Below are 14,282 nucleotides of genomic sequence, written 5' to 3'. Positions count from 1 at the left end.
ATTGCGGCCGGGATAGATTCATTAACTTCTCACCTTTCGGAATACGTGGATGTTTTCCTGCAAAAATATGTGGTCAAATTAGATTCTTATTTGAAAGATGCCACAAATTTGTTACAATGCATTGAGGTAATTGAATGGAGAGATAATTACAAATGGATTACTATTGATGTTCAAGCCCTATATACTTGTATTGAACATGACAAAGGGGTGAATGCATGTAGAATGGCCATGGAGGAGGATGAAAACATGGAGACCACACACCGTGAGTTTTTATGTGATCTTATGACTTTTATATTAAATCAATTATTTTACATTTTTAGATGTGTTTTATCGCCAAGTATGTGGAACAGCCATGGGCACCATATTTGCGCCCAGCTTTGCTAATATTTTTATGGGACATTGGAAGAAAAAATATATTTATACCAATAATCCCTTTATCAACAATATAGTCATGTATAAAAGATACATCGATGACATCCTCATTATTTGGAAGGGCACAGAGGAAGATTTTAACCAATTTTTAAATTTTATTGGCAGCAACGATATGAACCTTAAATTCACATCTCATTTTAGTGCCACATCAGTGGAGTTTTTAGACCTCGTCCTGAGCAAAGAAGAAGGGAGAGTGATTACGAAAAACTTCATTAAAGAGGTTGACACAAACAGTTACCTACATTATAGAAGTGAACACCTCAAAAAATGGAAGAACAACATCCCCTATTCCCAGTTTCACAGGATTAAGAGGAACTGCACGAAAGAGTGACTGTGAGAATCAGATTAGACTCTACACAGAAAGGTTCACAGATAAAGATTACCCAGTAGAACTTCTAACAAAGGCAGCAGAAAAAACAAAAGACCTTAAGAGAAAAGATCTGCTGAAATACAAAGATAAAACAATTAAGAACAATGTTGTACCCTTTATCACGACCTACAATGGACATGAGAGTTAAATCAAGGGATGCCTACAGAAGCACTGGAATATTTTGCTCATGGACCCTGTTCTTAAAGACATTCTACCCCCTAAACCTACCATTCTCTTCAAAAAAAAGCAGGAATTTGAAAGATACCTTGGCACCAAGCATGATAAGGGATGTGAGTCAGACAAGAAAGGACTCTCTTCCCCCATGCTTGGGATGCTATAAATGTGGTAGATGCAGCATTTGTAAATACTTAAATCCACGGAGAAAAGTCTTTTATAATTTTAATGATTCCAAGGAATATAAGATTAAAAATAAAGTAGAAGGGCATGCGGTTTCCAGGCACTTCATCAGTCATCATGCATCTAATCCTGAAGAATTAACTTTCAAGGCGATAGAACAGGTTACACTGGGTGACAGAGGAGGAGATTTGGGCAACAAACTGTCGAAAAGAGAGATGTTTTGGATATTTCAACATAACACCATGGCCCCGACTGGCTTCAACGAGAACTATGAGATAGCCCCCTTTCTTTAATAGGATGAGTTGGTCAGCTGGGGATATTTCGGAAGTATCTATAACCTTACCATTGCACTTACGCCCAATCTCGTCTGATCTTGGAAGCTAAGCACAATTGGGCTGGGTCAGTACTTGGATGGGAGACCTCCTGGGAATACCCAGTGTTGTAGATACCTATATCCCTAGCATGGCGGTCAGCCACTCAATCCTTCTTTGAAATGTGGGCACCTCACGATCAAGAATTAATGTGGACTACAAACAAACGGTCCAAGCCATGAATGAATTACAACATGAACCTCCAGGAACAAGTCACCACCATATCCTCTCCTTCTTCACCAATTTCATCTAAGGGATTTCTTTCCATGTACTTTCCCCTTCATTTATCCCCCTTTTCTCCTTCATCCACTAGGGGACACTGGAGTTCAATACAGTGGGGTATAGACGGTGGTAGAGCAGAGCCTGGCACTTTAAATAATCTAGAAGTGTGACTGGCTCCTCCCCCTCTATGCCCCATCAGCCCCAGTTTTTAGAATGTGCCCGAGAGAGCCGGTCGCACATCAGGCTGTCTCCAGCTTTTCTCATATATATTTTTAGTTATTAGACAAGCACTGAGGACAGGCAGGCTGCTTACTGTGGCAGTCTGCCTGCTACGTGGGAGCCGCCGGGAAGGGCACCACACGGCTACTGCAGCCTGTGTCCGGTGACCCTAAGGAGGGGGCACACATAATGGAGTCATCTGACCCTGCGAGGACCCGCCACTGCTAACACCGGCATGTGTCCGGGTTCCACGCCGCCCCCTCAGCCCAGCATCCCGACCGCAGCAGTCCGTAAGTATGACCACTGCTCCTGATTAGCAGGAGCAGTGGACGTTAGCTGGGCTCAGTGACATGCCGCTAGCGGTCACTGTTAAGCCCGCCATTTCAGCGGTGCCATTTGTAAAGCATCTGTGGCTCAGCGTTAAGGCGGGCTCTCCCCCTCACTGCAGCGAGGTCAAGCGCTGACAGGCCGCAGTCCGGGTCCTCCTCCCCAGAGGGGAGCAGGAGGGGGTAGCTGCGGTAGGCGCGCCACTAGCAGGAGCTTCCCGGTACTGTGCCGGGGCTTGTAATGTAGAAGCTCCGGCGACGGCATGGTCAGGGGCACGTGGACACCGCTTCAGTGCATGCACCGCGCACCCTAACAGAGCCATTCAGCGGCTGTCTGTAATCACCGCGCCAGTGCTTAAAAGAACACCGGCGCCGGGTTGATCTCCCGCGCACCCGTTAGACGCCGCTACAGCGCGCCTGTCTACCTGCAATGTCCCTCCTCTTGTTACAGGAGGAGACGCTGCACCGCGGATTATAGAACCACGGCTTGCGAGTCAGGTCTCTGATTAGGGGAGTGGTGCGATGATAGCGGGAGAGTCTCTGTTGCACCGTGCACCCTCTTGCCCTGTATTCCCCAGTACAGTCTATGTGCCCCAGGCAGCAAGTGCAAAGAATCATCTTAAGCACCGCGTGGAGGCCCGACATTCTCCATAACAGGAGCGCTGCGTCTGCCTTTTCAAAGGGCGAGCTAGTATAGGCAGCTGAGGCACAGTCAAAGTTACAGACCTGCTGGACATAGAGCAGCGTGGTTCTGCTATCATTGTTCTATAACAGATAATGGTTGACATGACTGCCTTTCAGCGCTGACGTTGTAGGCTCAGATCCCTCCGCAGCCCTTTGCTGTGTGGAGTTTGTGTGTACTCCCTGTGCTTGCAGCACTACCTGAGGTTTCATAGTGTAGTGGTTATCACATCTGGATTACAGACAGCAGGTCCTGGGTTCAGTCCCCAGTGAAACCACCAAATAGCTATTAGCAGCTCTCATCTAAACTCAGGAGGAGACGCTGCATCCCGCAGCTCCTGGCGGGGCTGAGCAGGCTTCCCTATTGGCTAGTCTATAGCATAGGGCTAATAGCCTTAACGTTATACCAAATGCAGCTCCCCAATGTAGCGTGTATGACCTGCCATAGCAGCCTACGACCGCCTGGGAATACCGGGAACTGTAGGCCTAGAACAACATCAGTGCTCCCATGAACCCTCTCCGGTGTAGCAGGAGAGAGGTTCAGTTAATGAGGGGTTTTGCATTAGGAGCCTTGAATGCTTCCGCTTTATGCAAAACCAGTCGGGGACAGCACGCTGCTAAAATATCCTGCCCCTACGCAGTAGCAGAATGACGGCCACATGCGGCACATGAGCAGTCTCCCTGAGTGGAGGTAAGCCACGTGTGTGTATGTGTGTGCATATATGTGGGTGTATGTATATGTAATACATATATATATATATATTTGTATGAGGTACGCGTATCCATATGTGGATATCGCTTCTTAGCCTTACCATAAGAGCAGAGGTAGGATCTGTTCTTATCAGTTTTATGTCGGATACCTAGCATATTGAAAGAAGGAGGCTGCGATTGGTTGCTGGCTCTCCTGATGCGCTAGTTGGTACAATAACTCCGCTTTACACTATCTCTCCTTGGGGTTTGAGTTGTGTGTGTGTGTGTGTGTGTGTGTGTATACATTCATATATATATTTATGTATATGTGTAGGTATGCCTATACTTCCACTATCATTAGGTTTACCTATAATTCCACGCATGCGAAAGCCGCCTGGGCTTACCAGAAGCTGTAGGCTAGTTCCATACATATTATATGGTGCTCTATAAACTAGTCATGTGATGCGGCTTACATAGTGATACTCTTAGGCATTGCTTCCAGTATGGACCCTATACATGTCCTGGGGCCTTCTTGTATGTCCACAAATGTATATAAAGATACGTACTTACACCCTCCTGGGGTTATAGTTCGGTTTCCGTCAGTCTATATCTACAGCGCCCTGTTCAGAGGACCTATTATTACTTGGTAGCAAACTTATTAGACACCCATTCCTTGTATGAATACTTGGGATGACAAACGCGTTATATGTCTAAGTACAGGTACCCTTAAGTACAGGTACCCTTCTCAATATCAATTCTGGTACTCCATATTATTGTCGCATATCTCAATAAAATTAGTCTCTAAGGGGCCCTTGTGTACACTTCATATCATGAAGGCCTAGAGCCACCTGCCGATATAAGTAGTGTCAGTTCTATTAATGGGGTTAGCAGCGCTGTGCTGACTGGAGTGTGACACTTCGCACACTCAGAGCGGTATTCCAGCGCCCCCTGCTTCCCTTCTAAGGACAGTAGTTATAGAACATACACAGGCTGGGGTGAATTTTGTCCTTGGGCTCCGTTCATTTCATGGCTCTTAATTATTGCTCATGTTCTTATTTAGAAATATTACTGTCATCTCCTGCACGCAGGTAGTATAGCTTAGGCACTACCTGCAGCAGGGAGTGCTTTAGCGTGGTCTCCTATCCCCTCCACATCCCACGCTGGGAGTCCTTCAGCGCAAACGGTAGGGATGCCTGTCACTGGATGACAGGAGTATAGTGATGGCTGGTTTGCTAGCAGAATGGGAACTAGCCCAATCCCCTTTTATTTTTGAACTATAGCACCGCGTTATGAGGTTCTGAGAGGGGCCAGTTATTCAGCTGGTGCACATCCCGGCTAGTAGCGCTGTGCTGACGAGACACAGTCCTGCCAATTGCAGCGCCTGCTATTACCCCCTGTCAGACTTCCCCTTGGAACTGCCTCACCGCATCTATCACAAAGGGTGCCTAGCTTCATCTAAAGTCTGAGCTATCTCATGGTATACTAGCTACCTTGCCTAAATGTATAGTATTAGCCACTGTTCTGGTGCTGTGGCCAGAACTTATGGTTATAGCATACCCTTCACTCAGGGTTAGCTCTTTTTTTGGGTCCCTTCCCCAGGCTTATGCCTCACATTGGCTTACCTTTGAGAGGAGCAGTACTCTTCCCATGCATATATGTGAAAACCATATACTACATTATAGGCTGATCTTAAAACCTTTTTTCATTCTGTGCTCACGTTAGAGGGTATGCATATGTGCATCTATATAGATTTATATCTTCTGTGCTCCATTCGGTGGCTCATACAAGAGGAAGTTAGTGATGCGCGGCTAGTGCGGTGGTATTACTGCCTCACAGCATTGAGGTCGTCTTTTTGATTCCCACTTCAAAAACGGGTTCATCTGGAGATAAAATGGCTCACCTGATAAGGCGAGTACACCAGTAACAGAAGGGTCCCAGGATCGAATGCCTGGGTGGTATTAGATTGGTGGGCATAATACGCACTTCACCATTATACATATTTATGTAAGGACTTACACTAGCGGACAGTTTTAGGGGTATATGTATGGTCTAACACGACTATACAGATACACATCCCTTATGGAACAGGCTCAAGTATAGAGTCCTGTTCTACGACTTTCTTGTCTCCACTAACATTTTGCTAGTTTCCACAGTATTTTATGCTGCACATCTCCAGATGGATGTCCGTGCTGTAGAGCATTGGTCTTGGCCCACTGAAGCTACTCTCTATTCCTAACGTGGCAGGTTGCTGTGTGTTGGTAAAGGTCAGTGACATTCTACATAGCGTCCAGAGGGATTCTGGTCGCTCAAAGGTAAGAGCATACCTCACTGATGCCTAGGAAGAGGCTCATTTTTCATGCAACCTGACATACATAGTGTTATTCTCCCTAATGCACCCTAGCTGCTGTCCTAGCAGCCATCCACTCTTTTAATCAGTTGGCTCTACACTTTAGAGTTTTCCTGGTGTGTGGGTGCATCGTTACAACATTGGATTAGTGACACTATCTACTAGAATCTGTTGGGGTTATGGACCGAAGCGCACCTATGGGCTAGTGCACATCTTTACATAGATGTGTAACAGTCACTATGTTCCACGCAGGGGGCCTGGTTGGGCTTTCTGTTCTATATCTGTTGATATTTGATCACACTGACAGGTACCTGACGGGTACTTTCATGGTTGTCCTAGTGCTCTAGCCTTGCTGACTGGATGCTTCCCTATATTGGTAGCTCTCCCTGGTTGACTGTTGCATTCGTGCTCTTTTACTGGTAGGGTTCGGGCCAGCAGTTGGTACTGACTAGGCACTTCCATCATGTTGGAAGTTGTTTTCTTTTTAGCGGCAGCGTTTCAGTTGCTGTTTTATCCCTGTTTTCAGTATGGGATGTACTGCTGTCTGACCCTCTGAAGGGTCTTGTAGTCTCAATAATCTCTATTTCGACTCAGTCTCAGGCCCAGTGGGATCTCCACTCTTTGGAGACTTCTATGGCCTAACCCTTCCGCTGGTTAACAACTTTGTTGTAGTTGGACCTCAAGGAGGGTTCAGGGCGACTGTTCGGTCTAGTCTTTTGACTCCCTGCATACTCTGTTTGGAGTCTGTGGACAAGTTTAGCTCTGTATATTGATATTGTTATACTTCTGTATATACGATTTATGTCCAGCTGTGCTGGGATTCTGCTGTCTGCACCTGTTGCAGCTTCCTGTATAGCCTCTAGTACGGTTTCTCGAGTTTGTTCTTGTTTACGGCCCTTCTATGGATTCTTGTTGGGGCTCTCGGCTGCCAACGGTCCGGTTTGGTCTATTTCAGTTGAGATAACTGGTTCTGACGTTTCTCAACTGTCTTTGTTCTCTCGACAGCCGTTCTGTTCCTTTTGACTTAACCTGTACGTTATGGAAGTTTCTATGACTGTTTAGCAAGGAGTGGTGTTTGTCTCCTGTGCTCTACGACACTTAATCCTCAGCTTCCGCTGGGCCTATGGTTCTTTGCGGTCCCTGTTTTGGTTTGGCCAAGGGGTCAGCAAGTTCTCCGCGCTTCCCACCCAGGAGGTTGGCTTTGGGACGTCCCCACTGTCTTGAACTCCAGTGTCCCCTAGTGGATGAAGGAGAAAATAGGATTTTGGTACTTACCGATAAATCCCTTTCTCCGATTCCACAGGGGACACTGGACGCCCGCCCAGCGCTGCGTACTTGCTGTTTTGTTTGGTTCCTTCTATGGTTGTGTGACTGCATGGTTTCCCTGCAATGGGTTCCTTTGTTCTCCTTCAGTCGGTCTTGTTCCGTTCTGTGGTCTTTTCCTTTTCCTAATTTTTCTGTTGTCCTCCGTCTCCTCTCGGGCTCAGTTCTTAAACTGGGGCTGATGGGGCATAGAGGGGGAGGAGCCAGTCACACTTCTAGATTATTTAAAGTGCCAGGCTCTGCTCTACCACCGTCTATACCCCACTGTCTTGAACTCCAGTGTCCCCTGTGGAATCGGAGAAAGGGATTTATCGGTAAGTACCAAAATCCTATTTTTTATTGTGAAATTTTTTTAAATAGATAAGCAATTTTGAGCATTTTTGAATATTTACATACAAGCATTAGACACATTGGGATACACATGGCAAATGATGATAAATTAATATACATAGTCCGTATTTAACGGCTAATTTCTATATATTGAAACTTTCTCTTTCATCGTTACATTGATTACTAAATTCGATCATATTCTCTGCAGCAACTTTTAAACCAATTTCTAAATGTTGGTCTGTAAAATATTTTCTTTTTTGATTACCAGCATCCAAAACGTAAGGGTGACATAGATGCACTTAGCAATAATGAGGTTATCTGAACGCTACATCTCTTGCGCTGACGCATGCGCAAAACAGACCATAAGACAGATGAATATATTGGGGCAGAAGTCACCACGCACGCACAGCAGTAAGGACGGAGGTTCCACCACGCATGCGCAACATCCATGCTGAGGCTCACCGTGGAGAGATGATGTGAGAGAAGGGCGGAAGTGACTAAACTGAGAAAAGGGCAGAAGTGGCGCGACAGAGAAATAGAAGTAGGGAACGAACACAGAACTAATCAGAGGACAGTCGGGCTCCAGAAAGAAGTGTGGCTTGTATCGGAAGCCACACAGTACTGCCTAGATATGTTTTCAAGTACTTCCGCATGTTGTTAAACGGAAGTGACGTCACTCGCGGGGTTAAACGAGTTAATTGAGTCCTGTTTGGAAGAGGGGTATAAAAAGGGATAACCCCAGATTGGCAGCACCCCTTGATGAAGTCCAGTTGTGGATGAAACGCGTTGGGACAGCTGCCTCTTGCCTGAGATGAACTTAACACAGATAAGCCTCACATGAATCCTTCCAAGCTTTTTAAATATAATAATTGTTAACAATTTTTTAACTTTTTATGGTTTATTAATTGTTCTCTTGTATATACTCTGTTGTGCTGCTATATTTACATGTGTATATTTATATCATTTAGTCTGATTTTTGTATTTACAATATTTTAGATATTACGCACTATAATTGCACTTTATATAACATTTGCACAATTGTGCCTTGATATGAACGTCTTGGCCAGCCTACGTGGTCAATTATGAGATGCTTATGAATATCTATTTATGTTCATTTGTTTTGATATATGTGTTATTATATTAAATTGGTACGATATTTTTAAACTTTTAATAATTTGGTCACAGTTTAGTTTCTTCACTAGTATATACACACATTTGTTGCACATTTGCACTTAATAAGGTACATGTCGGTTGTACGCTGACTATTGCACTTTTTAAACAAGGTATACGTCAGTCGCTTTGAACCTGGTACATCTACAACATTTGCACATAAGGGCCTCCTCCAAAGGTCTTTGTACACTAGGTCTAGCTGACACCCTGAATATTTGGGGAGAACGTATTATACACGACCTTGGTGGAAAACCTCTGTTTAACACACACACCCAGCTTGCTCTGGTGCCCTCCAGGAGGACAGCACCCCCCAATGCAATATGCCAACATTGTTCAGGCGGCACTCGGAGACTGGTAAACAAACGTACCCTCAAAGTTTATTAGTGAGCCGACGTTTTCGGGGTATTGCTCCCCTTCCTCAGGACAACATATTAACCAAACATATTAAACAAAGTAACATCCGAAAAACATTATTCCACTGTTGAATAATGTTTTTCGGATGTTACTTTGTTTATTAGGTTTCCATGACACTGGGACTCTGCCAGGTGACGTCACTTCCGGTTTCTGCTGAGTTGCCGCGACCGGAAGTGCGGCTGCTGGACGGAGCCCAGGTGGACATGGTCATATACAGAGGGGTAAGTGATTGTATTTTAAGTATTTATACACTGTTTGCTGTCACATTTGGTTAATATATTGTCCTGAGGAAGGGGAGCAATACCCCGAAACATTGGCTCATTAATAAATTCCCTCCGTTGAGGGTACGTTTGTTCACCAGTCTCCGAGTGCCGCCTGAACATTGTTGGTATATATATATATATATTTTTAAGATCCGAAAATTAAACATAAAATAAAGATTGTTTTAGTAAGTCACTATGCAATGCGTTCTGTAGAGCTGTACGCTGCATCAAGCCATGTTTGCAACAGGTTCCATCAGTTTAGATTTTTTTTATTTTCCCCCCTGATCTGTCCTGTGATACGCCCACATTTGCAGATGTCCATCAGATATTTTGGGGCACACATTTTGAAGAAATTCCATAAATTTTAAGTTTGAGTGTTGTAACCCAACTCTATAAGATGTTCACTGTAATATGCTCCACAAGTTCCAGAATTTTTTCTATATATACATACTGGTGATGCAAAATAATACCATTACTACATAACACTTTTTTGTATTTGCAATACTTGACATCCATTCTCATTTTGTAGGTATCTGGTCTAACAAAGAGGAGCTGAAGAAGCTCAGACAGCCTGAAGCCCTGTTTGAACCACAGCGGAAGTTGAAGGATTATGAGCTCTCAATGTCCGGCTGGGAGCTGGCACTTCAACGATGCTCCAACTGGTACAATGACTGTTAGCAGTAAAGCTGGCGGTAAAACACATAGGACACTGGACTAATGAAATGTAAACAGCAGGTGGATTTGATCAAAGGGAGTCTGTGCTATGTGGTAGAGAGACCGGATATTTCCACTACAAATGTGAATGTATTCTAAGTAACCTTTCTCCTCCTTTGCTCATTGATCTGTTTTTCTCCACATGTCAGAGTACTGTCCCCTCTTCCTCAGTGCTGCTAATATGATGTTTGTATGTGCCTTTATGTTATCCGTAACACCACAGAGCCTCATTGGTACAAGTAGAAAACGAAGGTGAGAACTTATACTGTAGAAATATCACCGTTTTTACTAGTGACGTGCGTTGTGGGCAATGGCTGCGGAGGCACACATACAGATGGGTCTGAGTGCTGGGAACCTGTCTCACCCCCTACTCACTAACTCTTCCCTCACTACACTGAGCTTCAGTGTCCATTGATTATCCTACCTGCATCACTGTGTCTTCTCTTGCTGCTGCTGACTGACTTTCGATCTCTAAACACTGCAGTGCACTTCCTGGTCACGACACATCCAAGATGTCCATCAGTGCTCAAGGCACTCCCCCATACTCAAAGGCATGCCTTTATTAGCTCTCTTTCTGTGCTGCTTACTGGCTGTGGTGTGGCCCCGCCCCCAGCTCTGCAAGCGGTGTCTGACCATACAGAAGTGAGGCTGTGCTGTTGCTGCCTCATCTCTCTTCTCCCTGCAGTCCCAGGGAGCTCCACAAAGCTGGTGAGTGTTAGCTATAAAAATGATTACAATAAACAAGGAAGATGTTTATAAGTTATAAATACCGTCTTTGTCTTATTCTAATAATTTTTATGTCAAATCTCAGGAGTATTACAGGCCTCCCTTGACTGCACGTCCCTGGTTATTACAATGGAATCCTCCCTGAACTGTATATCCAAATGTTACTGGTGCAGGCAGAACAAGTCTGGCGTTAGCCTAAACATTCAGTGCAGAAAGGTGAATCAACTGCATTCAAAGTATCAGTGCTTATTCTGTGATTACTGTAAGAAAGTCATGTACACAGGCTTGCAAGGCACTTTAACACACTTGCTGATATTGAAGAAAACCGAGTTTGTTTTCCCAAGATCAATGTTTTAGTAATACATTGGAACATCATCATATTTGGTGTATGTACTTTGCTTAAAATAAATGTACACCCATAACTGGAAAGTGATACAATGTTGTGCATGGATACAGTGGCTTATATGTAGTGCCTTATGCATAGTGACTGTGTTACTGCACAGGATGACTTGTATGTTTGATTTCAAGGTTATAAGATTTTGTTGCCAATTCCAATTCTTTTTTTTTGCTTTTTTTTTTTGTCATGCTTTCTTTCAACATGTGTGTTTACACCATTAAAGGCACCAAAACCAGCACAGGAATGACAACAGTTCATGCTAGCTGTAAGATGGGTGAATATGGTATTTTGGCTAGGGTATTGGCACACTTATAAAAGGTGCGTAACTGTTTTAAAAACACAGATCACTTTTAATGCAGACTTATTGTTCTGGTCAGCCCACCCTTTTCATAACTGTTTCCTACAATATGGCATTTTTTTTGGTGATCTATTTAAAGGAAATTTGAGTTTTGGGCTGACTAATAACTTTAAGCCTGGGGGATAAATACAAGCAAGTGGGCCATCATTTTCTACCAACTCCATTTAACAAAGCAAAGATTAGCCTAGTGATCAACAATACAATACAGAGAGCATATTAATGACCAATATACTATTCCGTGCGCATTCAAGTTACCGTTACACAATACAGATAACATCCTAGTGACCAATATACAATACAGGGAGCATTCAAGTCTCCATGATAAATCATAAAAAGTATGATTAATAAATATAGTTAGCAAAGTCCCAATCTATATTGAAACAAAAATATTAATATTACTGAGTTGGCGTAAAAACATATATTTACACACTAAAAACAAAAATAACTTATTTATACACAAGCAGTTTGAGAGCAATACAACGATTCCCTTATACTGTTAAAATTAGAGCTCAGCTGTTCAGTTTTGTCTCTGTACTTTTCGCCAAATTAGCGCAAATTCAGATTTATCTTAATAGCTATCCAAAACATGTGAGAGCCAGATAATCCATAATATGCTGTTTGTGAGATCCGAATGTAACACCAAGTAAAACCGAACCGCTCGACCCACACACACCACCTCCATGGTGATAAAATTTCAGACCCCGCCCAACCATGTTAAATATCAGGCCTAATATTTATGGGGACGATCTAAACAACTCACTTATCCTGCGGTCCCTCACGCCGAACGCAGGCGTGCCAGTGGGTTTCAACGCCGTTGCAGGGACGTGTATAAATTAGCCACTGCGATGCCATACGCAACCTGAGGACTAATATCGTGCAATGAAGTTGTCAATTTCTGAGCAAGGTCTGACCTTGTGCAAGTGTGCGTGAGGCTGAGATGGTACTCTATTGTACCGATGGTTTCGCAGTTTTGCTAAACATTATGTATGTGTGTAAGGTAGCGTGGGCGTCCTTATTTAGTGCTGCAACGGCATAGCGATCGCAATGGATTAGAATACTATCGCAGTTGAACTGTGTGCATAATCACTATTGCAATCGCAGTGGCGATCCTTTAATGAATCAGGCCCTCTGATTAGTAGATACCTCTAGCCATTGACCAATCATTGTGGGGATACCTACAACCACTGTGATTTGGTGAATGGACAGAGCCTTCAACCAATTGGCATTCCATCAGCTGTACAGTACTGCCTTTCGCTGTATCTATGGCTGCAACCGGTAGGCAAGCAGAGGATTCTGTCCAATTGCTCTGACTGTTTTTATACACAACCTAAGCAGCTGGGCAGCATCCTCTGCCTCTACCCAATCCGCTAGCTATGTAGATGCAGAGCAGGGCGACAGACTGCCTGTGGCACCAAACCGGGATTATTGTACAGGCCCAGGGGGCAGCAGCACTATTTTGGATGAAGCAAATTGGGACTATGGGCCTGATTCAGAGCCGTTCGCTGTGTGCGGTCGTTCGTTCAAAAACAAGGGGTGGCTATTCAAATGATCCGTTCGCAAATTGCAGTCTGTTCACACCTCTAAGTCTGAACGAGCGAGCAAAACATACGCTCGTTTATTTGATAAAAACGCCCCCTGGCCGCTCGCACCATACGTCATGTCCGCTATTTATTAGATTAATCGAGTACATCGTACAGCGTATGAACTGCTCGCTATTCTTGTGGTTGGTTTTTTCAACCGCTATTTTGCGAGAAGTTCTGAGTTAAAAAAAAACAAGTGACGTGGTCAATGACGCTGCTGGATTAATTATGCACTCCCTTAAAACGCCCGTTTTGACCTTTCAGCACGCCTGCGTTCGAATTCCACTCCCCCGTTTTCAAACACCTTCCCCTGTTACCACCCACATACGCCTCATTCTGTCACTCAAAATAGCAGGCACTCGCTATATAGCGTACAAACGATTTTCGGCCGCACTGACTGGTTCGCGCATGCGTACTAAAAACCGTACGCATGCGCAGATGTGCGAACATCGCTCGGAACGAGCGTCCGGCCGCTAGCGAGCGGCTCTGAATGAGGACCTATGTTTTAAAATAGTATATCTGCTTTACCTCAATGTTATGTCTGATTATCTCAATGTTTTGAAGATTTCCCAGTGAGCCAATTAAGTCTAACTGGATGTGTACTGTACATAATTACATTGTAATACATATTTAGTATGCCTAAGCATGCAATTATTTCTTATTTTAATTTGTAATATAAAATAAAATTGTCAAAACATCACTGCCTGACATCTACAAGCGCTGTGTTTATCCTAGACTGGAGAAGTGGGTTTTAACCTGTGTCCTAAGCACAATCTATATATTACATGGTGTAGTTATTTTCTGACTGGGAAAACCCTGGTAGTTGTTGTACATTTGTACATAGCAGCATCATGTACCATATAAAGCGGTAATATAAAAATGTCCTTGAAGTTCACATCTGAACAAACTCTGTCTGGTGTATGCTGGCTTTGTTTCTTAGTTTGGATTTAGATTAATATATCAACATAGAATTTGTTTGAAAATCTTATGCA

The 14,282-nt window shown here is 43.9% G+C and overlaps 1 protein-coding gene and 1 pseudogene across 1 annotated transcript in view; both read left to right on the top strand.

The window, feature by feature from the left end:
- Positions 1-13,995, top strand: part of GK5 (glycerol kinase 5) — a 63,179-nt gene extending 49,184 nt beyond the window's left edge. The window contains exon 16 of the mRNA XM_088466623.1: positions 10,045-13,995. Within this exon, the coding sequence (XP_088322749.1) occupies positions 10,045-10,193 (149 nt within the window). The 3' untranslated portion in view covers positions 10,194-13,995. The remainder of the gene's footprint in view (positions 1-10,044) is intronic.
- On the top strand, positions 1,489-1,607 carry LOC148534411 (5S ribosomal RNA; annotated as a pseudogene).
- Positions 13,996-14,282: the final 287 nt, after the last annotated feature.

Source organism: Taudactylus pleione, unplaced genomic scaffold, assembly GCF_031769625.1.
Source record: "Taudactylus pleione unplaced genomic scaffold, aTauple2 ptg000066l, whole genome shotgun sequence".
NCBI lineage: Eukaryota > Metazoa > Chordata > Amphibia > Anura > Myobatrachidae > Taudactylus > Taudactylus pleione.
This window is presented reverse-complemented; position numbering and strand designations above follow the sequence as displayed.